This window comes from Acipenser ruthenus, chromosome 1 (assembly GCF_902713425.1).
Source record: "Acipenser ruthenus chromosome 1, fAciRut3.2 maternal haplotype, whole genome shotgun sequence".
Classification (NCBI taxonomy): domain Eukaryota; kingdom Metazoa; phylum Chordata; class Actinopteri; order Acipenseriformes; family Acipenseridae; genus Acipenser; species Acipenser ruthenus.
This window is the reverse complement of record NC_081189.1, coordinates 8,200,820-8,228,357: the sequence shown is the minus strand read 5'-3', so window position 1 is coordinate 8,228,357 and position 27,538 is coordinate 8,200,820. Positions and strand designations below refer to the sequence as shown.

At 41.0% G+C, this 27,538-nt stretch overlaps 1 protein-coding gene across 1 annotated transcript; it reads left to right on the top strand.

The window, feature by feature from the left end:
• Positions 1 to 27,358, top strand: LOC131740197 (soluble lamin-associated protein of 75 kDa-like). Its single transcript, XM_059035639.1, has 13 exons — positions 1 to 216; positions 13,443 to 13,579; positions 16,635 to 16,734; positions 17,186 to 17,271; positions 17,716 to 17,887; positions 18,445 to 18,624; positions 18,854 to 18,976; positions 19,181 to 19,296; positions 19,729 to 19,783; positions 20,623 to 20,706; positions 21,763 to 21,974; positions 23,307 to 23,513; positions 23,965 to 27,358. The coding sequence occupies exons 2-13, from the start codon at positions 13,445 to 13,447 to the stop codon at positions 24,547 to 24,549; spliced, it is 2,055 nt and encodes a 684-aa protein (XP_058891622.1). The 5' UTR covers positions 1 to 216; positions 13,443 to 13,444; the 3' UTR covers positions 24,550 to 27,358.
• The last annotated feature ends 180 nt before the right edge of the window (positions 27,359 to 27,538 follow it).

Sequence of the window (27,538 nt, the reverse complement as noted above, 5' to 3'; positions counted from 1 at the left end):
GCATGCTGCCTGAGTGGAACGCTATTGTATAACATGATTGTGCATATTCCGAGACAGCAGTGCTGCTTAAACACGGAGCGATGCACAGTGCGTATGCGTCACAACTGGATATTATTAACAGCGGAGTACAGCAAGGTAGTGGTGCACGGAGTCCGAAATAAATATTAAAATCACCAGGAAGAAACTAAACGAGAAGAGGAACAGGACACGCCAAGGGTGCGTATAATTGAGTATTTGCTGCCGCAGAACGAGGTTTGATTTTTTCAAGATTGCAGAAGGATTGGGAAATCCCAGTGTTCTTTCTTATCAGCAAACGATTGTGAACATAGTACTGGTAGCACGGCCCAGTGAGTATAGAGAAAGCGTGAACACCATGATAATATGGGATTAGTAGGGGATTGGTGGGTACCAGGCGTGCAAGGGGTATCAAGAGAACGCACGTGAGAGGGACTGTTAGTTAATGAGGATACAACGAGATACAAACAGCCGCTGGTTTTGATTACACGCGCTCATTTTGAGCATATTTGGGTTTACTGATGATACAGTTAACATCATGTGAAATGCAAGGTTCTTTTCTAGGTGCAATAATGTACATTAAATTGTAACAATTAGTATATGGAATTTGCGACGATTTACAGTTTCGAAAAAAGGTGTCTATTTTATTGGTCACGTGAATGTGTAGTCATTTAAATGTGAACTGAATCCAGGTGGCAGCGTTTTGATGACTTTTACTAGCACGTGCATCTGAAAATAAGAACGAATTTAAATAGAGGCAGGCTATGGAAATGCTGTGAATCTGCTATGCCAAATAAGCTTCCATTAGATGAATGGCGTTATTGTTTATTAGTACGTGACATTCTTATTGCAAGTAAATTATTAATAGTAAAAACTATCTGTCTTTCTAGTATTTGTTACAGTAACTGTGTGTGGCTGGAGAGCAATATAGTATACTGTACTTTCAAATGTATACCATATATGAAAACATTGAACATCGATGTACAGTATTTCTTTTGTTTGCTCATATAATCGACATATATTATTTTAGAAGTTTAGTAATACACAAACTCTTTAAACTTTAGTGCTTTCATGGTGATTTGTAAAATGTTACTGCGTGTTTGGAAAAGTATTCAGAAATAATTTGAATAGAAAACTACACCTAGATATACGTTTACTGTATGTTAATAAGTTTTAACTAGGCCTACGTAATGTTAAAACTCATTTATAAAGTATTAGACCTACAGAGAGAGAATGTGCTACCGTACTTTCCCCGAGAGACCCGTTAGTGCATACACTGTCACAGAAACTATGTATGGCTACAGCCTTCCTATTCCTGTGTACATAAAGCAATGCAGTTGAGAGGAATAATGTATTTTACTGCTTCATCAGGTTTTAATACATCGAGGGTTGTTATTTAAAGATGCTCAGTAACTGTAAGTGATTTGAAGCTATTGGTGCTGCAGAGTCTTGAAAGTACATGTCCAGTTTTGGGTTGCGGAACTCAGTGAACTCATTATCATAATGATCATACATTCAGTACTATGAAAATGAATCAGTCTGTGTACATGTCAAGCTTCTCTTGTTTTTACAGCTGTATGCACACAGCAGTTAAACCACTCAGGGTTGGTTGCACCAACCCGAATTAAACAAAAACTTGAATCTGGGAATATGTTTTAGTCTTGGATTAAACAATGTTTAACCTTGTGTTGATTTTAAACAGAATTAAATTGAAAACCTGGTTTAAAGTTTGTTTGAAATTTAATCTGGGTTTGAGGTTAATCCACGCTGGTGCAGTCGGCCCCACATATCTTCATACTATATCTTGCTATCATAAGAAATTTTAATACAATAATTTAACTGATAGAGCGGGACTGCAGATGTAACCATTTTCTAGCAATGCAAAAGGACTAGGGCTGGAGAATCAGTGGTACCCCAAACAAGCAGCTTGCCTAGATGAGACATTGGTACGTTATCTTAACCCAATAACTGTTTTTTAAATTGGTGCCACATTGAATGTCATCGCAGCTTTCAAAATATTTGACAAGTTCTGCATTTGTAGTAAACACACACCATTCTCCACTGCATGTGGGATGGCTTGATCATTAAAATCTTCATATTTCGGAATGTATTTGAATGTATTGCAGGCTATTTTTAAACTAATGGAAGCTTATAAACTGAAAAAGTAGCTGTTGAACTGATATCCCAGCTGAAAGTGTGCATCTGTTTCTATTTCTGTATCTCTTATTGTTTACACATGTGCACATTTCTAATCTTATTGCATAGTTTTTCTATTATATTTTACACGGAAATACCAAAAATATAGTGAACGGATATTACAGCCTTAGCCCATGGCACGTTGTTTGAGTGGAAACAGCTGTGAAGTCACTGAGATACTTTTGCTCTCCCATAATTGTTGCTGAATAGTTGCACACAAATATGTGGGCATTTGATCTGGTGGATCACATGACTACATGCATGGATTGCATTTACTTTCCGCATTCTGGCACTTCAGTTGTACAAATCAGATAAGGAAATATAGTTTGACTAAAATCTTGAAAGTAATAATTCCTGCAAAATTGCTTCCTAATTAGTTGATTGCTCCGAAGCAGATGAGAGAGACAGATGTTCAGATGGTTCCAGTAGCCATTTCCTCCTCAGTAGTAATCCATATTGACGGGGGTGTGCCTGCGCTTGCAGCCATGTTTGACAGCACAAAGGTGGCTAGTTTAATGCAGCTTGGCGTGATGCTTACTAAATGCACATGAAAAAACATGTCCTCTTAAAGCGGCAGTTTGGGAGGGCGGTAATTTTGACACCTCTGAGTCCTTTACAGAGTTTGAATACTGAAATATATAAGTACGGGGGCTGTAGGCACAGTGGGCTAACGTACTTGCCTTTTATGTTGTTCACTTCTGAGGATCTTGGTTTCAGTTTGGTTCAGGTCACAAGTGAAAGGAGTTTGGGGGTCTCAGCACAGTCCCCAGTCATCATCAGTCCAAAACCATCCTACATGGAGCCTAATGGCAACGTGCCAAACTACTATATGGACTGTACCATTGTCCTTCAACTCCATCAGCAGCAAAGCCACACAAATTGAAACAAATAAAAACAGCTTGTCACTCAGTGAATCCTGCACTACAGGAAGTGCTTGTGCTATTGCTGCAGCAGCAGCATTTAAAACTGCCATGCCCATAAAAACAAGACCTTGCGCCAAGTACACCCAAAGCTCCATAGTATTCAGAGTCATTTACAGGAGTAAACATGGTGAGGAAGGGTAACAAACAGGAGGCTGGAGAATGACTTTGAAAATATGTACAGTAATACTTTATCAATCAGAAGAAGGGAAGCACAGTGTTATGTCTCTGCCTCCACTGTGCTTTCAGAGAGGAGCTAGTAGTCACATTATCAGTGGCCTCATCTTGGCATTCTTGTACACTGGTGTCAAAACAAGTGAAGACTGGGCGGGGGAAGGTCGAGAGGAGAACAGGGCAGGGTAGTGTGGAAACTGATGTGAAAACTACATAGCTTAAAAAAACACAGCTTCAGATACAGTGGTTTATAATGCAAAATGTGAAAATCAAAACAAGATTCCCATAAAGCAGTATCTATGAAGTTCAGTAAAATACTATACTGGTGAAATGATTTGTATTTGTGTTCACCGTTTAAACGTTGAAATCTTTAGAGCCTTAAGAAAACTGTTGGAAAAACAAATAGTAATGTACTTGATATTTAAAATGTATAATACGAAATGTAGAATAATTTGAAATCACTAACAAAAAATATATCATAATATGCTGTAGAGTGAAATACAATTGAAGACATCACATCATCGTTCAGTGGTATCCCTTAGAAAAGTTTACCGCAGTATTTTTGCACTGCACTTTTATAGTTTTACCATACTTTTACTATGGTGATACAGTCCTATGCATTTACCGTAGTTTACCCTGGTTTGCTGTTTTTATTAATACGTTTTACCATCCCTCCCTATTCTTTACAGTGCTTGCCTATGCTTTACCATGAACTGTGCTTCATTACACTTTGCTATGCTTTTCCTATGGTAAACTTTTATAAGAGATTACACTGAAAATATGAAGTGTAAAATGCCCAACATGAAGAGCCTTGAGCAACAAGTGCAAGGGCAAATATTAAGAAAGGAACAAAACCCTTTGAATGGTAGCAGCACACAACTAGGAGGAAGCTAGTGGGATACCTGGCGGGCCTGCCCTATGAGTGGAGAATGGCCCTCACTGTGTAGTATATAGAAACGGGGGTGGGGGTGGGAGGCCTCCCGGATGGGATTTCTTCTGCTCTAGACAGCGTGAAGCGTTCTCTTGTTTTAAGAGGTGTCCAGTACCACAGCTTAACCTCATGCAAGAAGAGCTGGAGTAAGTGTAACCCTTCCCTTGTGAGCACATGCGCCCCCTTTAGCAGCATGCATTCGGACTGCCATTCCTGTGGAGAGCAGACATACCGTAAGCAGATGGTTTCAATGCAGCGCAGAGAAATACATACTACGAAATGGATATTTCTGTACTGGTACACTACAGGTTATTGACAGGCTTCACGGAGAACGCTTTGCACTAGTTCCGATCTGAGTTCAGTGTTAATTGAGTTTGTTGAAATCAGCTGTGTTTGTAAGAGGTACTTTGTGTAATGCTGTTTTGGTTCTTTGGACAGATTTTACTATACTGAATGTTTGCTGTATTGTCTCGCTGTTATTGTCTCACCTGCAAATACTAAAGCAGCAATGAATATATTTGTTCATCATGTCTTAAACTTTGTAGTGGCAAATACAAATTCTTAATGTATGGACCTGAGGCAGTTACCAAAGGAATAGTGCAAAATCTGGTTCGACCTGTTTTGTCGTTATAAAATAAGATGTAAAATACTGCCAGAGGGGAGTATTTTAATCAATAAATTTGGATGATACAGGAATCAGAATTTAACTTTTCTAATTATTCTTGAATAATGCATGCATTGATGTGCGGTGGCCTGCTTAAATAGAAAATGCCTATACATTTCTTGGTGTGGCTTTAAAAAAAAAAAGCTGAAGCAATTTTCACAGGCAAATCTTAAAGGAGATTTCCATTGTTTCCATCAACTGTAATGTGAGCGCTATGAAAGAGCGACATATGGAGTTTAAAAAAGAAAATAACAGCAAAAACATCATTTGATTTTTGACCAGTTGAATTTACAAAGAGGTAATGGTTTTGAATGCTGTGTTTATTATTAAAGCATGGTGTGCTTCTCCATTAATACTAACTCTGGACAGAGCTCTGGCAGTCAACACCACCATGGCAAATCAGCAAGGAACATTCCAATGACATCTTTAACAGTGTCCCTTGCTTTGAGTATTACAGTACTTACAATCAGCCTGAGTGAGGGATAGACTTTCTAATTTAAAGTCAGGCAGCTGCAAAACTGCAGTGCAAACTATGCATCATAACTGCCTAAAAATCATAGAATCCAATTAAAAGCCACTGTGGCCATTTAAGAAGATTGAACAACCCCAGTACTAACCTTGGTTCCATTTGGTGTGCCATACAGTATTCGTTTGTACACTAACTGTGGAGTGCTTGTTTGGCTTGCTGCTCCAGGGATAGTGAAAACGCTGAGGTGGACAATGACTAATGCATGCCTTTGTTTCATCTAGAATTCATTATTTTAATGCACTTTTTTTCTGGTGTCCCAAAACGTGTGGTATCCCACTTGCAGCTTGTTCAGAATACCGGTGCCAGAACCAAGAAAAGTGAACATATTACCCCTGTTTTGGCCTCTTTACACTGGCTCCCTGTGCAGTATAGAATTGATTTTAAGATTTTGCTGTTAACTTACAAGGCCCTGAATGGATTAGCACCTAGTTATTTGCAGGAGTTACTGACCCCGTATCTTCCAAACCACACTCTGAGATCACAGGATGCGGGGCTGCTGGTTATTCCTAGGGTCAACAAAAGCAACACGGGAGGTAGGGCTTTTTCTTGTAGAGCTCTTAAATTGTGGAATGCTCTGTCTTCGTTTGTCAGGGAAGCTGGGACCATTACAGTTTTCAAGTCAAGACTAAAAACGCACTTTTATAAAATGGCTTTCTTATCTTAGTGGATTTTAATGTTACTTTAAAATTGCTGCTTTTGTATTATTATGTCTGTACTGTTATTTAAATGCTCTGACTGTGGCAGTTGTATGTGTAACATGCTATACAAATGTGTTGTTTTTTTCTGCTATGTACTGTACAGTGCTTTGCGATACTTTTGTATAAAAAGCGCTATATAAATGCAATGAATATAATATATAATATATGTAGAGTAAGAGGGATCTGCTGTAATGCTATTTTTCAGTTTTGGAGAGACAGAGGGACCCAGAATACACACGAGACCAGGGCTTTGCAGCCAGTCCAGTGTTTTATGTTGCATTCCTGACTGCAGAGTAGGAAAGACTTAAGAGTACTAGGCCGGAATATATACTGCAGATACAGCATTCAGTCTTATCTCTCTCCATCTCTGCATTTCAGTACTCTCTCCACACAGCTGTCTGTTTCTGTTCTGTTTTGCTCCAGGCTGGTTCTACCCAGCATGCCCTGACCAACCAGAACCTGCTGCTTCCGCCTTGCTGCACAGTAATGGACTGGCTGACAGATTCAGTGTGACGGTTGTTGTACAGTCACAGGAGACATAGGGCTTTGAGCAAACAGCTGAATGACCAGCTAAGCTGCTCAGTATCAGCACGAACAACAGCATTGTGGGAAATACATCTCCTTTGAATTCACACACCTCCCTGTGTACATGTATTTCAAGGTGTACAATTTATTTTATTTTTGTTTCAGTTTTATCCCTATAATTCTTTTTTTTTTTTTATCAATGTCATACTTTTTGAAATGCCCAATTTTACTGTCGCCTCTTACTGAAGATCAATAGGGAACCTCCATTCTTCCTTTTCACCTGCCGAACATAAGCCTGGACTCGTCACTGCCTCGACTCTTCACCGTCTGGACTCGGCCTGGACTCGGCCTGTAGTCGTCACTGTCTGGACTCGGCCTGGAGTCGTCACTGCTTGGAGTCGTCACTGCCTGGACTCGTCACCGTCTGGACTCGTCACTGTCTGGACTCGTCACCGTCTGGACTCGTCACTGTCTGGACTCGTCACCGTCTGGACTCGGCCTGGACTCGGCCTCGAGTCGTCACTGTCTGGACTCGGCCTGGACTCGTCACTGTCCTGACTCGTCACCGTCTGGACTCGGCCTGGAGTCGGCCTGGAGTCGTCACTGTCTGGACTCGGCCTGGACTCGTCACTGTCCTGACTCGTCACCGTCTGGACTCGGCCTGGAGTCGGCCTGGAGTCGTCACTGTCTGGACTCGGCCTGGACTCGTCACTGTCTGGACTCGTCACCGTCTGGACTCGGCCTGGAGTCGTCACTGTCTGGACTCGTCACCGTCTGGACTCGGCCTGGAGTCGTCACTGTCTGGACTCGGCCTGGAGTCGTCACCGTCTGGACTCGTCATCGCCTGGATTCAGCAATGCCTGTATTTCCAACACTAGTAGAGTCACGGAATTACTGAGTATATGAGAATGGCTTATTGATTATTGATTGTAGTTCCAACACTAGTGGAGTCACAGAGTTACTGAATATGTGAGGATAACAGGGCAGGGCAGGATTGCATTATAGTTATAGACACTACAATGCAATCCTGGTTCTAAGAGTGCATTATAGTTATAGACACTGCAATGCAAGCCTGGTTCTAAGAGTGCATTATAGTTATAGACACTACAATGCAATCCTGGTTCTAAGAGTGCATTATGGTTATAGACACTACAATGCAATCTGGTTCTAAGAGTGCGTTAGTTCTGATTAAGAATTTCACATAAAAAAGAAAAATGAAATGTTATTTTGATCCAAATGAAAACATTGGCATGCCCTTCCCTGGCCTCCTCCCCAGTGCTGGCTCTCGGATTACTGCTGGAAGAACAGCAGGGAGCTGAGTGACCGGTCAGCATTTCTTAACTAAGACTGCACTCAGCCAGAGAGAATATCTTAAATACAGCAGTTTTATTTTGGTGGTCAAGAGTAACCCTGGGCACATTATTTAAAAAAAAAAAACTAGATTCTTAACCCTATTTACTATAAATCGTCATTAGTGTGTCTGAAATGACTAGAAAACAACTTCAGACTACTACGAAGTTAAATGAGTTGTTTATTTAGGGTTTGATAACCTTATTGGTTGCGTTATTACCATCTGAAAAAAAATGCTAATAATTAATTCATATGGAATTGCATTCCCACAGAAACAACCTATACTGCATATACTGTTCTGGCTTAGCAGAAACAGCTCCCCACTGAAACTGTAATGTCAAGAGAGCTGGGGTGGAAGGGGGAGGTGCTTGAGAGAAATGCAAGACCACTGTGGTGTGATTTATTTAACAGAAAGGTCTGATTGGTTTAATAAGGTGGAGTCCTTCCCTACCCTAAAGGCACTCATTATACAGGAATGATTTTAACCAGACGTACTGTATAGAGTTTGAAGCACAGCACTGTTATACTTGATTATATTAGTTCAAGAAGTTCACTAAGTTTGCATGTTTTAAAACAAAAGGCATACCAATTGTAAAGAGGCTACAGTACTATTGTGTGACTCATTTCCTCCCTTCTCTCAATCGGTTGGCTTTGAATTTCTTTTCAAGATTGTTTTATAACTCTACAGTACAATGAAGCCCGTGTACTGCCCGCTCAAGGGTTTTAGAGAGGAAGGGTAAGAGGGAGACAGGACAGTAGTTCTGGAGGGAGGTGGGTGTGAGCCGAGGGTGAGACGCTCCTGGCCAGTCTGTTTATCCAGAGGAATCGCTCGGTGCCGGGGGTGAGATGCTCCAGGCCAGTCTGTTTATCCAGAGGAACTGCTCGGTGCCGAGGGTGAGATGCTCCAGGCCAGTCTGTTTATCCAGAGGAATTGCTCGGTGCCGAGGGTGAGACGCTCCATGCCAGTCTGTTTATCCAGAGGAATTGCTCGGCGCCGAGGGTGAGATGCTCCAGGCCAGTCTGTTTATCCAGAGGAACTGCTCGGTGCCGAGGGTGAGATGCTCCAGGCCAGTCTGTTTATCCAGAGGAATTGCTCGGTGCCGAGGGTGAGATGCTCCAGGCCAGTCTGTTTATCCAGAGGAACTGCTCGGTGCCGGGGGTGAGACGCTCCAGGCCAGTCTGTTTATCCAGAGGAATTGCTCGGTGAGCGCTAACTACTGCTAGGGAGTAGTTCTCATATAAACCCGTGTATCATTACAAGATCATTTCAAAAGTTTTGAAAGCCTCATTGATTGAACAAGCAATTCAAACATTAGCTTCTGAAGAGAAAGGCTAATTGACTAATTGACTTAAAAAAAAAATTAACTAACTAATTGATTTGAGTTTTGCATTCTTTTGACAGACAGAAAAACACTCTAGCATCTTCTGAGCAAGACAACCAGTTGTTCAGAAATTACGTATAAGCAGCTGAAAGCTGTCCAAGATGTGTTTTCACATTTGGGGAACAGAAAGTGTTGCCTAACACTGGCAGATTGTATAAGAAACCAAAGCGTCAGTCAATGAGATATTAAACTGGAGAACACACTGCATGCAAGTGTGCATCACTGCTTAAAATCCATTGCAGACCATTCTCTGTACTCTTTGATGTTGATCAAGAGGACAACTCCATAAGAAACAAGGCTTGTGTCAAGCTCTGGAAGATTTTACTAAGTACTTTTTTCTAGTTGATTTGCACCACGTCTAGAGCAAGAAAACTGTGACAATGAAAGTGATAGACTTGCATTACAGGGTGGGCTTCACAGGACTCTAGTTGCAGTGCTTACATTTATCCAGTCTAATTAGCTCTAACTATTGCCACAAAATTGCTGCTAACTTGACTAAACTACAATGAAAAAAACTTTTTTGACAAACCTGTCCAGGGTTCCTATTACAACAAGAAAGCATTGCAGATGTATCATTATTACTTCTGTTACCATTCTAAATCTCTCGCTGCTGATGTTATTCTGACAGAACAATGTCTGCAGTGTCTTCTGTCCACGAGACCGTAGGATAACGCCTGCAAGTCTGCTCATTAGGACTCACGCCATTTCATGCACGCACTTCATTAGATTCATTCACACACAGCGTAACTTGCACGGAATCAGGCTGAATATTTCATGGGGGGGGGGAGGCATTTTTATGTGTGTACGTTTGTTGGAGAAAGCAAGGGTTCACGTAAGGTCATTTGAATAGCATGTGTTGCCAGGGGGAGATGTATAGGGGATACTTTCAGTAATGCTTCAGGTGTGTCAGACTGAATCCCCCTGTGCTGTTTGGATATGTCATGATCCACTGGCAGAACCAATCTGGTTCATGATTCGCTAATACTTTTCTTGGAGTCTCAGTGTGTGTTATACAGAGGAGGTTTGTCAGGGGAGGCTAGGGAGGCAGTGCCTCCCCATTTTTAAATATTATATATATATATATATATATATATATATATATATATATATATATATATATATATATATATATAATTGACCACAAAATGTATAGTACAATTAATAATACAAGTATAAGTCTCAGTGTGTATGTGTGTGTTAACAGCACAAAATTAGAGATTGCAATATATCGCCCTCTGCAGTTGCAATTCTAATGGTGGCGCTTCATCCATGGGCTTTGCCTATCTCGGTTTCTTCCCATTGAAATTTCATAAGACAAGTGGTGCTTGAAAGTGTTCTCTTATTGGATTAAGCGCAGTAATTTTTTTAGTACAGGGAGACAGCGCCACCGACCCTGTATTGCACATGTGCGAGAGAGCGAGGATTGAGAACAGTGAGAGAGTGCGAGAGAGAGCGAGAGAGTGCGGAACAGTGAGAGAGCGTGAGAGAGAGCGAGAGAGCGCGGAACAGTGAGAGAGAGCGAGGATTGAGAACAGTGAGAGAGAGTGAGAGAGCACAGAACAGTGAGAGAGCGTGAGAGAGTGAGAGAGAGAGAGGATTGAGAACAGTGAGAGAGAGTGAGAGAGCACAGAACAGTGAGAGCGTGAGAGAGTGAGAGAGCGCGGAACAGTGAGAGAGTGTGAGAGAGCGAGAGAGCGCGGAACAGTGAGAGAGAGAGGATTGAGAACAGTGAGAGAGAGTGAGAGAGCACAGAACAGTGAGAGAGAGTGAGAGAGCGTGAGAGAGCATGAGAGAGCGAGAGAGCGCGGAACAGTGAGAGAGAGCGAGGATTGAGAACAGTGAGAGAGAGTGAGAGAGCACAGAACAGTGAGAGAGTGTGAGAGAGCATGAGAGAGCGAGAGAGCGTGGAACAGTGAGAGAGAGCGAGGATTGAGAACAGTGAGAGAGAGTGAGAGAGCACAGAACAGTGAGAGAGTGTGACAGAGTGTGAGAGCGCGGAACAGTGAGAGAGTGAGAGAGAGTGCGAGAGATACAGACAGAGTGAGCTAGATGCAATTGGAATTTTGAACTTGACAATTTTAATTCTTGCAGTTACACCAATTAGGAAATATTAATATATTTAGAGGAAGCCTTAGTAATTAGGGAGGTAGGAGAGGCGCTCCTTATTATTATTTTTTTTAATCAACATTTATTAATCTTAACTATTAGAAATTTAAAATTGTCATTTTTTCTATTAAATTCTTAATAAAGCCAACTTTTGTTTGTGTAAGTCAGTCAGTTAGTTTTCAATGTTGTCGTAACATTTGTGCTTAATTGTTATGTTTATTATTGTTATTATTTATTATGAAATTATTACAATTCTACTGAGATGATAAATGATACAGTCGTATGCTTATTTCTGGACATTTGCATGTGATCTACATTATAGTTAAAATACATTTATGGCTGGGGGGATTCTCTTTTTTTCCTTCTAATTACATTGATGGTTATAAATGCAGAACAAGGAAGCACTAGCTATAGTGTAGCTCATGTGATAATATATTTAATTATATTTAATTAACTATAATTCTCAAAAAAACTATTTAAAACAAACAAGCAAACATGCATTTTTTATTACTACAGTAGATTATATTGCATTATTATTTTGTTTATTACAGTAGATTACCAGCAGTGAAACAGTAAAGACAGGGAGACCAGAGAGACATAGAGAGAGAGAGAGAAAAGGAAGGATTGAAAAAGACAGAGTAGACCTCAAACAGCCATCCACCCAGCCTGCCCTGCTGTGTGACGCCCTGTGATCAGAGAAAGGGAGGGAGAATAATACGTCTTCAGCTAACCACCCACCTAGGGAGCCTTTTCCACACTAACACCATCAACCTGTGAGCTGCTCTGTGACACCCTTATATACACAGGTAGGCTCTTCTGACATACACCAACACACATAAGAGTGCCGTACAGTTGGGTTCAGCCACAACTCAAACTCACTAATTCTCCACTCGCGCTCCCGCCTCCCCTGCCACAGACCTCACCAGCCGCCACTGCTGTTATAAATCTAAGAAATCCAGCTTCTTCCTTTTTATTTTCTCTTTAACTTCAGTTCTATGTGTACCATTTACACTATTTACCAGACCTGGGCAACTTGATATCTTTACAAAACATTTAAAGCCACGAAGGTCAGGGGAAAAAATGAGACAGCACTGCAGAAGCCTGGTACAGAACATGTGTCTCTTAGCGCTCCTGTAATTGGAGAAAGAGTTGAAATATTTGCACCTGTTTGACCGCATGACCTTGGGATCATACTGGAAAAATTAGACATTTCACATTTTTCATCCAAAGATCTAACTTTAAACTTTTGTAGATAAAAATAAAACGTCCAAAGAACCCCCATTGAGAGCACTGGTAATATGGAGCACTACGCCAATGTGGAGCATTTACACGCCGCATTTATTCAGAAGAACAGATAAGCCCTGAGACACAGAACCATAGAAGAGACAAGTCCAGAAGATATAAAACAATGAATGAAAGTCATTTACTGCACACAAATGTGCAGCTTTACATTCATTAGACAGCACATGTGCGAGAAGGATGTTGTCTTTAAAAGCCTCTGGACCTGTATTACCAAGGGAGGCTTGTAGTTAAACGGGAGACGTGTTTAAATTCTCTCATTTTGAGAACAAGTATCTGGAACAATTACTGAATATAAGGGATGAGCACGATTCACACTAATAGTTAATGTAATCACTCTGGGCCTTTTTCAAAGTTTAGAGGAATTTATAATAGCCTTCTCTTTGGATGTATTTCACTGACAAACTTGATCATTCATAAGATGTCCACACTCATGTAATAGGCAGTGTTTTGATTGATTGATTGATTGATTGGATGGGTGGGTGGGGGGTTAGTTGGTTGTGATTGATTGATTGATTGGTTGGTTGGATGGTTGGTTGATTGACTGAGTTACTGTTTGATTGGTTGGTTGAAATCACACAGTGTCAATGTTTTATAATATTCGTGAGAACGCCACGGCAGGGACTATAACCCAAATGCTTTGTGTCGAACAGGAATGGAATTCCCTGTGGATTTACTGACAACCTTGAGTCATGAAGACCTGGAGCACTCAGCTGAGGACTACATGTCTGACCTGCTGTACAGCAACCCCAACGACCCACAGTACTTCACTCTGCCCAGCCGAAGAAAGGTAAGAGGCTTCCCAGGGCTGTGTCCTGCCCTAACTGTGCACTTTTACTATTGCTATTCATGTCAGCTGAGACAGGAATAGAAATACATATAGAATATCATATGGTGGTGTACAATGCAAGCTGACATCCAGCCACAAGAGACCAGATTGTATTGGCTGCTCTGACCTTGAGTGGGTGAAAATCAGCTTGGCTCTTACCCAGCACGCTACAAGTTAAATAAGGTTAATTAAACAGGAAAGTGGATTGTGATGTCATTTCCATCTGATACAAATCTGATACAAATCCATTTCAGATGTCTGTGTCACACCGATATCAGGGTCTACTATATATTATATTATGAGGCATACAGCACTTGAAAAAGAAGGATATAAAACATTGGGACAAAGCTCTTAATGTTACAGAATGAGAAACAAATAACGTGACCGTACCAAAGAGATCTTGAATAATATTACCGCATTCGTTGGTTTGAGTTTTGTAACCTGGTTAAAGAGAACAACTGGTTGTAGGTTTTAAAACAAAACTTCCAGTTGCTGCCCTATGTGCAGTGCATATTCCTACAATGTCTTTTTTAGCATCATTGTTTCATATTTGTGCTCATGTGTCCTTGGAAATAAAGCTGAACAGATTGTAACAGAGAGTTTTGCTGAACATTGCAGTTTATGTTCAAGTAACAACACCAATACTGTTCCCAGGACCTGTTCTGGTTTGGTGTAGTAGGGCGCTTCACTGTATTCAGATACAAACAACCTGTTCTTTTGATGCTCACAAAAATGCTCACAGTTTGATACAATGTCCAAAATATATACAACATTCTTTTAATACCACTGTATACTGTAAAGACATTTATTGACACAGATGACAGAATACTCTCTAAGCCAGTGGTCCTCATAGCTGTTCCTGTGAGATCAGAATGTTGTCCCGCAACAGAAGCTGATGTCATCTGAAATATGCATTGTTAGGGCACCTGGAGTCCTTGTTATCTACTGCTCTGTGCGCTCAACCACTGGATGCATCTGTATCTTCATTGACTTTCATGTCACATTTTGGAATAAATAGTACCTTATGACCAGTACACAAATAAGCCTGTGGCCAAGAAAATCAAGGAGCACTGCTGTAACCATATTGTGTGTCTGTGTTGAACTGAAGTACCAACCGACACGTCTATCCTTCGCCCAAGTTTATTTTTCTACAATGTCAAACACAAACTTATGTGTAAGCGGTTCCAAGCTGTTAGCTTAGGGAACTCCTGCAAGCCTTTTCAAGAAAGCTTTACATGCTTGCTGGAAAAGTGAAGGGACTCTCAATTCTCAAAGCAGCTGTGCGTGCGATAGCTCTGTGATTGTGTGGCACAGGCCGCCGCGACTCTGTCATTGCAGGACAGAGACACAGAGACACAAGCTGCGGGTCTCTTCACCACATGAAGGTACAATCTGAGCAATGCAGGAATTGACTGCTCAGCTGGAAGCAGAGCCGTTGGAATGGAGAGCACTTTCAAGGGAGGATTGTGAATCCAGTTAATGTGTTCTTAATGAGAGGAGGCATTATCGTTTTCTTTACTCCATGAAAAAGGCTTTACAACAGTTTTATTTGTAGTACTTCTGTTAACTTAATAGAAGCGAGCATTAATCCATTACACTTTCTTTGAAAAAGCTGTATTTAACAAAATTAGAGTAAGCAATGTGTTTAAAATCTTTCATCTCATAACCTAAACACATGTTCATAACGGTGCCCTTTCATCTAATAACCTAAACACACGTTCATAACGGTGCCCTTTCATCTAATAACCTAAACACATGTTCATAACGGTGCCCTTTCATCTAATAACCTAAACACAGGTTCATAACGGTGCCCTTTCATCTCATAACCTAAACACACGTTCATAACGGTGCCCTTTCATGTAACAACCTAAACACACGTTCATAACGGTGCCCTTTCATCTAATAACCTAAACACACGTTCATAACTGCCCTTTCATCTCATTACCTAAACACATGTTCATAACGGTGCCCTTTCATCTCATAACCTAAACACATGTTCATAACTGCCCTTTCCAATGTCTTTCAGAGAGTCCGTGCTAACATGGTACACATTCGAAGGAGAGGTTTTTATGAATTATGTTACATTTTTGGGTGAAATTCTGTAATTCCTCTCGTCATTCTTACCACATTCCAGCATCATCAATGTGTCTCAGCCAGGAGCTGAGGTCCTCTCCCCTTCGGTTTATTGCTGCCTCATGAATTGCAGTAATGAAAATGTTTGCACACGCTGGTGCACAGTTTGCCTGCTTGTAAGTAATGCTCAGGCCATTGAAAAGGCGCTTCAGTGGAAAGGTGCTTTAATGAATTAGACAAAGCATTGTCTGCTTTTGTACGGGTCTCAGTAGAAAGCAGATGCCATCATATTTAGCTGTTATTTCTGCACCACAGATTTACAATAGAGTTATTATCATTGTTTCTCTCTATCTGATTCTGAGCAAGGGTGTTCAGTCCCAGCACTTAGGATTCCCCATGCAAGCTCAAACCAGGTAAAGGCGAATTTTTTCACAGGTAAAAGCGAATTACATATTGTAAGAATAAAGACACACACAAGCAGGAGAGATTGTGTAAAATGCTTTTCATTTTTACAAGAAGACTGTCTGTTGAACCCCACCTCTGTTTGTAAGCTGAAATGGATGCTGTGCATCTCATGGTTCACGTTTGTTTAGGAAGCTACAGCATAGAGCAGTAGTTCCCAAATTATTTGTTCAATTAAAGGTTTAGTGAAGTAATTGAGAGCTCAGTTGGAATGAAAACCAGAAGACACAGGGTTGGGAAGCCCTGACATACAGCTTAGTCTTTAAGTCCACAGCACTCCCTGCTGTTTTGTTTAATACATTTTTGCTCTCTTTTGCTACCTGGTGGCAGGACTAATGAAGTGCAGCTGATTCAGTTGTGCTCACTACTGTAATTACAATCTAATTACAAGACTGAACTGTAAACACTTAACTGTTGATTTGTATTCCTGTGTGGTTTATTGTGCTGCCTAGGCTGACAATACCCTTATTGTAATTCACAGATTCCCCTGAGTCTTTCCTCTGTTGGCTATGTGCCTCTGTACGGAGCCGATCTGAAGCACAAAGTCTTGGCTCTCTTTGCACCAGAGGACCAATTCACAGGTAAACTGTTTGGTTAATATCTTTCCCTTTGTATCTCCAGCAGCGTGTTCAGGGATTGAACAACACGCTAGAAACTCCTAACGCATAGAACGTGCACATTTCAGTAAATAGTATGTCCCTCATATGACAGATTTTGCAGTGTAGATGGCATCCCTGGCATGTATTCTGTAATATATCAAATGCGCATCTCCGATAGAGGGCTGATAGTACAGTAGGAGCAGGTTTCAACCCCTAAGTTAGTGAATTAGAGGGAAGCATTTTAAAGACCTTGCAGTCTCGTTAGGTCCAATCAGTGCCTTCCTTGCTGGCCTTAGCGGCCCAACTCATTATTACGATGTTTTGTCTCAAATTTGTCTATTCCATGCTGATTAAATCTGTGATAATTAAATATGATCGATTTGTTTTAGTTTGTCTGAACGCACTGCCGGGTTCCCTGTTTTTATATTCCCAGCTGCTGCCCTGTATTTGGCTGAGCAGTGGTGGGCTGTAGAAGATATCCTAAAAACCTCAGTCCCCTCTCGAAAGGGACTGGTGAAGGTAAATATGGGAATCTCAGCTGGTCCACAGAGGCCAGGATTCTCCACTTTTCCTTATTCAGTTGTGTTGAAAATGTTTCAATCTCGCAAAATAACTGCTTTGTAGGGGGTATTTATATGTACAGTAGAATGTATGCCATTTTCATTGGTAATGGAAACCCATGGTTTATGGGTCAACAGCAGTCCTAAGTTGCTGGTGTTCTTTGGTTCATATTTAGGTGTTCTTTCACACTGTATTGTTCCAACGTTTCTCCCAGCATGAACTAGTCTAGCTGCAACTCCTGCATCTTAAACAGAACATGAAATAGAGAAAGGACCAGATGTACAAGAACAAATATCAATCCCTTTCATGTCCTGTAAATATTGTGTTCGTTTTCAATGAAGGCAGGCTTCTCTGTAGGTCCCTGGTGCTAACACAGCTCTGTACTGTTTTGTGTGTTTGTAGGTGAGATCACTGGGGGAGAGGATAGTTCTGTATGTCCTCAATCGCATTGTTTACAGAGCCCGGGAAATGACCACCAGCCAGGTTCCGTTTCTTTGTCACAGTCAAACCGATTTTGCTAAAATTCTCTGGAAAGACGGAGAGGCTGTTGGATTTTATTCGGTCAAACCTGAAGGTAACGCATGTGATTGCAGGAACTAGTGGAGGAGTGGAAATGACCATGTGTTTAATTAGGTTGAAATTGGCAGCATTGTCCTGTGCACACACTTGAATGAAAGATATTATTAAGCGGTCTGGAGCAACAAAGTTTCAGTTTTGAAGCCAAAAAAAAATATTGGCAGAGTAAAGGATGTTACAGATTACAAAGCCCACAATGTAATAAACCTTGGTATTTTAGAAATGTGCTGGTATTCAGCTTAAGAAAAAATTTCTTTTTACGAGAAACACATTGAACTGTGCTTCCTGACAGAGGATATTTTTTCCTGTATTTTGTGCATTCCTAGAAAAAAAACCAAAACACACTCTCAAAGAGAATGCAGCTTCCAATTACATTTTTCTGCTGCCTCTTTACCTTTCTATGGTGCATTCAATGAAGGCTAGGTCAGCCAAAGGGCCTTCTCTTTACAATGCTTCTCTTGACACATACCCAGAGGGAATGGGAAACGGGGTTCCAGTGCATCACAGGTCCTCTCTACTCTATCTGTCTGTCTGCCCATGTTTTGTGTAATGCAGGAAGCCTGTGCAGCAGCTTCCTCACCCTGTGCTACCAGCTCCCAGTCCTGGACTCCATATTCCTGAGGAAGCAGCACCGTGGCAAGGGACATGGCGTACAGATTCTGGAAGATTTCGTCAACTGCTTTACAGAGGACACTCTGGGCTTGAGATACCCACTCTCGCCTGCCATGTACAAAGGTAAAGCTGGCCTGGGTTAACAGGGACCGGGAGCTCTGCTGTGTCAATGAATGGTACTTTTGTAACGCCCCTCAATTGTGTATGGCCTGCCCAATAAATCCAAATGGTCAGGGCATTCTTCAGCGCAAGTTATTGAGAGGAGCTGTGCTACTGTGTCTGAAGACTGGCAGATCATCCTGATATTTAAGAACTGGATGGAGGTTCATCCTCTGTGTCCTTGTCTCCTCAGTGTGTGCGCAGTACCTGGACAAGTACCCAGGAGACCAGGACCTGCTCTGGGAAGTTGAAGGAATCGGAGTCTTGTTCCAGAGAGTCCGCTTATCCAGCAGAATCCAAGCCCTTGCTCTGAAAGGCAAGATTGCATCTCACTTTATAACGTGTGTAGGGTTAAGAGGTGTGCGATTTGATTTGTTTGGGAGTTTCAAACCGGTATGGAACCGATCAACCCAGAAAAGTGACCATTAATGACTGAAACTGGTTCTATTGTAGGGTATTTTTACTATTTTATGTTTATTGCTGCTTTCTAAACGTGTGATTGCCTCTGATATCTTTTAAGAAACACACCAAGCTGTGAGAGAAGAGTCTTTGCCTCAGGCTGTATCTGAGAGTGAACCCGTCGAATCTGAAGAGCTCATGGAAACAGAAGCACAGCAGAACTCTGACGAGGCAGAGGTTGGTTTTTGTGCTTAAATGCAGCTCTCATTGCAACTTTAGATTATCTAAAATGTAATTTGCTCATGAGTTATTTAAATAATTAAATAAAGGTTTGATATTCATGAAACTGCAAGCCTTACAGTTTCCTATAACACTACAACTTTTCTTTGTGTAAAACATGAGCACTCATTAGCACAACGTGTCAGGGACATGCGGATATCTATAACAAGTAAAGGCAAGCACTTTGTTATTTATTTTCGATTACAAATCAAATGTTGTACATTCACAATTAATCTTATGTCAAATGCATTCGACACTTAATGTGATCCAGGCGACTTTGCAGTATCAAATCCCCAAGTCTTCCCTGGTGTTCCCTTAGCTTAGTAATACAGCTTATCAGTAAACCATTTTTAGAGTCCTAAATTAATTTGCTGTAACTTTAACTTTCAGGTAGAACCAGCAAAGGATGAAGAACAGATGAACAATACAGAGATTGTTTTAGAACGCAAGTATTTTTTTTTTGTTGGCCCAAAAGCTTGTATACATTTGAGACTCCCAATCGGTTCGACACGTTTTTTGTACAGAACCAGGCAGGAGTCATGTAAAAGTTCTTGTTGAACCTGCAAAACAATTTTTTAAATATTCCAAAAATGTTCACCAGGCATAAACCAACCTGTAACACAGAAAATAACACTAGTCAGCTCAAATTACTGTTTCATTTCTTAAAAGCTCTTTTTACAAAGTGCCCTACAGTTTTGAAAACAATTATGCTCAGTTATTTAACTCGTCTGTAACTTCAAATACTTATAGATTTTGAGGAAAACCTATAAGAAGCAAACTCTGGTAGAACAACATTTCAGTGAATGCCTTCATTACAGATAAATGAATGGGTCAAAGCCTACTCTGAGTGTTTCTAGGTGTTTGGTGGCTACCTCCAGTCTAGTTGAGAGTGCATTTCTCAAGCACACTCTTTGCTTTGTCAGGCTCTGACACACAAAGAGTGCAAGAGAAAGTTCACTGTGAACTTTATTACAGGCAGCCACCGAACACTTGTCTTAGAAACATATTATAAGCCATTAAATCTAAATATAAAAACAGACGAAAGGCTGATACGAACATAAGCTGTGTATGTAGATTCTGTTGTGGTTTAAACACATAGAATTCTTTGTCATTGACATTCTGAGTGTGAGATCTACGGCACACTCTTAATGAAATTGGAAGTGTAGTTGCTGCTAAAAGGTTCCAATGGGGAGGCAACCTAATGTTTCTTAAAAGTTCTGTCTTGCGTTACAGCCTCATGAGTTTGAGTGATTGGATTCTAAACGGCTGCATCCTTGTTTGCAGATTCTGCAAACACGCCTGTGTCAACGCGCACCAGGAGCAGTCACTCCAGGAGGAAGAGATTAAGAGAAGAAGAGGAGGAGGAGGAGGAGGAGGAGGAGGAGGAGGAGGAGGCTAAAATAAGCGCTCCACAGCCAACACCTCCAGACAGGACTATCAGGTAGCAAGCGTTTGTTTAGGACTAGCTGAGGTATTTTGATTAAGACAGTCATTTCCAAGTTTAAGATCTGTGTGGCATTAGTGGATATGATTAGGCTGGATTTTTAACTTGTGTATTAATAATAAATCAGTATATAATAGAGTTAGAGGACATCATGCTGATATTCTGTTATACAAACATGTGTACTGTGTGTCCTCAATCAATTCAAATTGTACAGCTTCTACTTTTGAGTTTCTTGGTAATCGTGTTTTTTTTTTTTTAGTCATTGCCAATGATTTTTACCCAGTTTTCTCCCCAATTTAGAATCGCCAGTTGTGTTGTTATTAATTCCGGTTCACCGCTGCAACCCCCCGGCGACGCGGGAAAAGTAGGCTGAAACACGCGTCCTCCAAAAGGTGTTCCTGCCAATCTGTCATTTTTCGCACTGCGGATCCACAGCGAAGCCATCAGACCTATAGGATAACACAGATCTGAATGGCTCCACTGCAGACCCGCAGGCGCCCTATCAGCCACAGGGGTCGCTGGTGCGCGGTGAACCGTGGATTAAACTGCAGACCTAAGCCCTCCCTACCCGGGTGGCGCTCGGCCAATTGTGCGCCGCCCCCTGAGATCCCCCGGTCACGGTCGGCAATGACATTGCCTGGATTCGAACCTGCGATCTCCAGGCTGTAGGGCGCATCCTGCACTCCACGCGGAGTGCCTTTACTGGATGCGCCACTCGGGAGCCCTTGCAGATAACATTTTTAACAAATATAATGCATTTGAAATGGCCTGGAGGTGGATAGAACGTCAGTTAAGGATTTTTTTAAGTGCTGAAAGATACTTGCATATTTTAATATGGTGTTATCAAAAGTTAGAACAAGACCCATACACAGGTGTGCAATGTTTTTTTATTGTACAGGACGGCTGACAGCACAGACAGTCCAGAAGGTTGGATGTCCCACAGCTGTACACATCTCTTGGTTCAAGTTATGGTTAAGAAGCTGTATACTGCAGTGGAGGACTTGCTCATAGAGGGTTTCTGTCTTGTTTTTTTACTACTTCAAGTCCTGAACCCGTGGAAGCTGCAGCAGAAACCCCCGTGGAGGAGGAACCAGACGAGGAAGCTGAGGAACCACAAACACACCAACCTGAGGCAGAACCTGAGGAGACACTGGAGGAAGCAAAGGGAGAGGAGGAGGAGCAGGAGGAGCTGGTGAGGGGCTGAGACTCAGACACACCTTCTGATAACCCGCTTTATATCCCTGCAAAGGGACTCAGCATGCATTGTGACAATAAGCGGAGTGACATGATCAGGAGTTCAACAGTCTAGCAAACCAAACCACCACGCACACATTGAAACCAATTGAAGTTCTCTTCTAGCTCCTCATACTGTCCTGTATGCTTTCTTTCAGTGGTAGAAGCCACTTGAGAGCTGTCCAGAATTGCATTCCTGATTTTAAGAATCGTTGAGGTCATTGACGGGTGCAAAGAAAATGTGAAAGTGAGAGTTTATTTGTTTTTTTCTCTCTCCTTTCTTGGATAGAGCAATTATTTCAGCGACTTTTTAATTTTAATATACAATGGTCAAAATAACACTGAACACACACTTGTGATCTCCATGAGTCAAGCTGGGTGATCCTGTGACCACAAGACTGTCGAGGACGTTGTACACTGAATGTGTCAAAATACAGGACAGTAGATGCAGGCATTTTGAAGGGATATTAAGTGTGGTGGAAATCAAATGCATGAATGTTACATTTCAGTGATATTAAGCAGAGTGTGACATTAACCAATGTGAAATTATCAGGAGCTTGTTTACATTGAATCCCATTATAGTTTGGCCAGGATGTTTCAATGTGATGATAATAAGCAGAGTGTGATATCAAGCGGACTTGATTGTACTAAATTGTGTGATCTGTAAATCTATAGTAAAAGCTGATATCCATTCCACGAGAGGTCAGAGCATGGCTTTTGACCCAATGGCTTACGGGCTACTCTGAACTTGAGTTGGCGAAAAGCAACAACTATTTAAGAGTGCCCTTTACTATACTGTATATATTGTTAAATAGGAATAATAAAGGAGTGTGTAAAACAAGAGCACTTTAATACATGACTGTGTTGGGAGAGCACCTTTCCTTTCCAGCTGTCAGGGTGCATTTGAATCCAGATCATCTTGAAGTAGAATGAGGTTCAAGTTCAATTACCGGTAGTTTGATTGTCTCAGCATTGCCCCTAGTGGACATTATTGCACACTACAAAACCATCGCACAGCGGGCAGTAACGGAGTAAGTTTAGGTCAAGCTTGAGGATATAGGGGAAGCTCTCACAGTGTGTGCTGACTGTAGCCAGTAACTGTGTCCATTACTTTTCATGATCACTAAATCCATAAGCCCCAAGTAAATTCATAAAAGGAGGGATGAAGGGAGGTACAAAAACAAAAGATTTGATTTCTGATGTTGAAAATCTTTGTTCTTCAGTAACAGTTTAGTTCTAGGAGTAATTCATAATTTACCAGTATTTCTGTCTAACACTTGTGTTTTTCTAGGAAGCCGAGCTGTTAAAAAAGCCTGACGTGGAGCCCGTCAACGGGGAAGTGACTGATGAGCTGACCCAGATATCTTCAGGGGCTGAGGAGGCGGTGGACAAAGAGCATTCGGACACGGCGTTGATCGTCCAGTCTGACAGCGTGGAGCAGGAGGCAGGCGTCACAGAGGCTGCAGATGAGCCAGCGCAGGACGACACACGAGACGAGGTGGAGAATCCTTAACAAGAGCTCTGAATATAGCTTTCTTCTGTTTCCTCTCAGAAATGAGATACCTGATGTGTAAGCCAGTGTGACAACGTTCCAGAATCACTAGGCTTTGGAATATACATTAACAGGTTTCTTACTGGCTAGTCTTTAAATAAGCAGTAACAAGATTAATTTAAAAAAATATAAATTAAAAAATATAAGGCCACAGACGACAGTCTTTTTTTTATATGTATACATTTTTTAAACCTTTTTTAGTGCCTTTGATGAGAGGTAAAAATTGTTACAGCAATTTGTTAGGAAGTTATAATCCTGTGAGATTTGGTAGCCAACCAGCTTTTATCTTTGAAACAGGTTCCAATTGCAGACGTAAGATACCAAACAAGTCAAGGCCATCAAAATGGTGACCCTTTTTTTAGGACACTAATTATGGGTTTCCATCTCCATTCTGCAGGGGGAAGTGGATGAAGTGGATGTAGAATCTCCTGAGGAGACACACGAGCAGGAAGCTGCCTCCCCAGAGGGAGACACAGAGAACGGGGGGCCTGTGGGGGACAAAGAGGCTGCCCCGGAATCTCCTGACGACACCACAGCAGAGCCCTGCGAGGAAACTGTGCATGACAGAGCTGTGAACTCAGAGCAACCAGAAGAGACAACTGAGGAAGCTACTGAAACTGCCGGAATAGTTGAAACTGAGGTGGCTGAGGAGAAACCAGAGGAAAGTTACAATGACAACGAAGCCGAACAGGAACTTCAGACCCCAATGGACCTGAGTCAGGATACGCTGCTGCTGGTGGAACTCAAAGACGTGTCTTTCCAGCCACAGATGGAGGAACAGAAGGACCAAGTGAAAGAGCCAGACGAGGAGCCGGAGGAACAACCAGAGCAGGATTCGACACCGGCTGCCAAGGAAAAGGCTGTCGAGAGCAACTCGGACGAGGCAGAGAGCGAGCCTCCCGTTGTGGACAGGAGAGTTCTGAGGAGGAAGGCTAAAGCGAGCAGGGGCCCAACTAAGAAACGCAGCAAGACTTCCACTTAAAAAAATAAAACACATTGACGGAGCATCAGCAAATCAGCGAATGATATTTTCAAATGAGGTGTAATTGGCATTGGGTACAGGATTTTACTGGATTTTTTTTTTCATTTATATAACACTGCAAAACTGAACACTTTTTTAAACACTTTGATTTTTTTAAGTAAAAAAAAAAAAAATCCCTTTCCCAAATGTAACCAAGGAATTTTATATTCACTTAAGTGCAGCATTGTAATTCGTAAAAATTAGTCTATTTGAATGCTAGAATTGGTTGTTGTCTTCATCCAGAGTATAAGTAGGTATACATCCTTTGTTTGGTTAGTTTAGACTTTGTTTGTTCAGTTTAGACTTCCGTATTCATTTGGTATTTATTGTCAAAGCACAAAAACTGTCCGCTTCACTAGCCTTGTCGTTCTTCCATGCGTGACCAATATTGTCTTGTTAGTTGAGAAGACATTCGTAATGCATTTTTTATTTGACATTGTTTAAGGGTAGGCATTGATTTTGCTGTAGTTTGTTTAGCAAGGGAAAGTTGTTTTAAGAAATGTCAGCCATGTAATGGTTCTTCTTTTGGTAGAACCATTTGGTTTGGGATTTCTCAGCTTTTAATAATATTCTGAGGGTAAGAACTATGAATATGTCAGACTCGTTAGTGTATAAAAAGCTCAAAGAATGGACGAATCTCGAATGGTCTTGTGACGTTGGATTCATTTTATATGGATTCATTGTTCTTAGGTGTTCATAAAAGGCAACTAACAATGTAAGAAATGTGTTATTTCTGGCAAGCAGGATACATGCTGTCTTGTTTACCATCTTGTACACGGTACAGTGAGTTTCTAATCAGGGTGCAAAGAGCTATCTGTTCTAACACCCCCACAGCTGCAATGTGTGTTCACCCATAGGCAGGGGCATTCCATAATGGGTGGGCTTGTGCTGTGCTGGTGAAGATACAGCTGGGGATAAGTCTAGCACTGGGCAGTGTCCGGTTTGTGGGAGTAGAAATGAGGAAATCAAAATCAGCAGCAAGGCTTTATTTTGATTAAGACTGGAACTGAATACTACGTCAATATTTTTACCTAGCGTTGCTTGCCTTTTCCCATTCGTCATGACCAACCTTCATGAATACATGAAAAGCATTAGCATATCAGTATGTACTGTTGTCCAACTGCACAAATTCTTTATGTATACTGTGGTTTATTTTTGTGTGTGTGTGTGTGTCAAAATAAGAAACCCTAGAAGAATTGAATAGGCAGAGCACTGTTCTGTTCTGTTCTTGGTCAGGACATGGTCATTTTGACACATTCTTGTTGTGCCGCTTGTGTGTTTTTAGGTTTTAAATCCATGTCTGATTGTATCCATTTAAATGAGGGGTTTTCATCTGAACATTTTCTTTGAATTGACCCATTAGGATCTGAATGATTGATTAGTCATATATCATAGAATTTGTATCGAATATGGAATTGTATTTAAGGTCTACCCAAAACACAAATCTAAAATGCCAGAGAAAAGGCAGCAGTTCAGTAAATACATTTATATTGTATAACATTTAAATTTAACTCAAATTCAGTCATTCGATTTATCAAAAAACCACCACATTAAACTTAATTGTATGTTAGAATAACCAACTTTTTTTTTTAGCTGTTGTAAGAATACGTAATATTGGTTCTTTTTATAAATACTAAGATTAACCTGGTGATCGAAAATTGTTTTGATGTTTACTTGAATTAGAACCCAGGTGTGTACAGGTGATGTCGTAGTACAGTCAGCGCTGCTTTACTAAGAGAAGGAAAAATATCCTGAATAAACGGCTGTCATTTCATCATTTGAAAATACTGTATCCCAGTTAAACAAAGTGACGACATAAATAGCACTGGGAAGAACCGTCACCCAGAGTTGTATCGCGTTTAAGCAGAAATCCTGATTAGATGGCGCCGACTGTATGTGTAAATTCCGCTCAAATTTGTGATTACCTCACTGTGACACAATTGTCAGTCTTGTAAAAGTATACCAATATATTCCTACCTGGGGTGGGCAAGTTGGCATATTACTGGTGATGTTACACAAACAAGCCTACAACTATGTCGGACCCTGTTCTATATGCACTTCCTTTCAGATACAGGTTTGTTACACAGAACAGGTCACTTCTACTTGATGCAATCGGCACATCTTGAAAAAACACAAAAGGGAAAACCCCACACAGCACTGAATTATTTCGGACAAGCTATACAACAAAAAAAGGTTTTCCCTAGAAGATCAATGAAAAGGAAAGTTCAATAAAATTGTCTTGCCTTCTTTCTATACAGTGAATAAAATTTGTTCAGAGAAATAAATAGATTTTTTCACTGCCAACCTTTCTCTTGGGTCCATTGGTTTAGATTCCTCAAACAAACTTTATTCACAGCATTGAAAAGAGAAATATGAAGGGCTCCACCACCATAATAAATACCCACGCACTACACATTAAAATGATTCTACTACAGTTAAATTTGAAATTAAGGCATTCAGAGGAAATGTGATTTCTATAGGTCAAGAACACAATCAGATTGCAGCCACCGTGCCCATCCTTAATGTTCATATTGCTATTGGGTTCAAATGCAGTCTATGTTGCAAGACATTTTAAACAGTCACAGTTCTACTCTGGTTTTATACCCAAAATATTCTAAAGTTTATTAGCATTACGTTTTTGGTATAAATGGAACTGTTGCCTTGGCAATAATGTGCGTTATTTGAATAGTGTTTGATGATCATTTTTGAACACTAATTTGAAACATTGTACTCTGGTAGGGATTAAACTTTATTTTTTTCTTGGTGATGACTCCTGTTCATTGTGTTTTTTTTCCAGTTTTGATTTTTCTCTAAATCTGCCTGTACCTTGCTTTGCAGTGATTTGAGCTTGTCCAGACAATGCTAAACTCTGTCAATTCTGACTGCCCCACTTGCTCTTCATTTAGTTGGGGCTAACTAGAGATGGGAAGTGGCATTGCCACATGCTTGG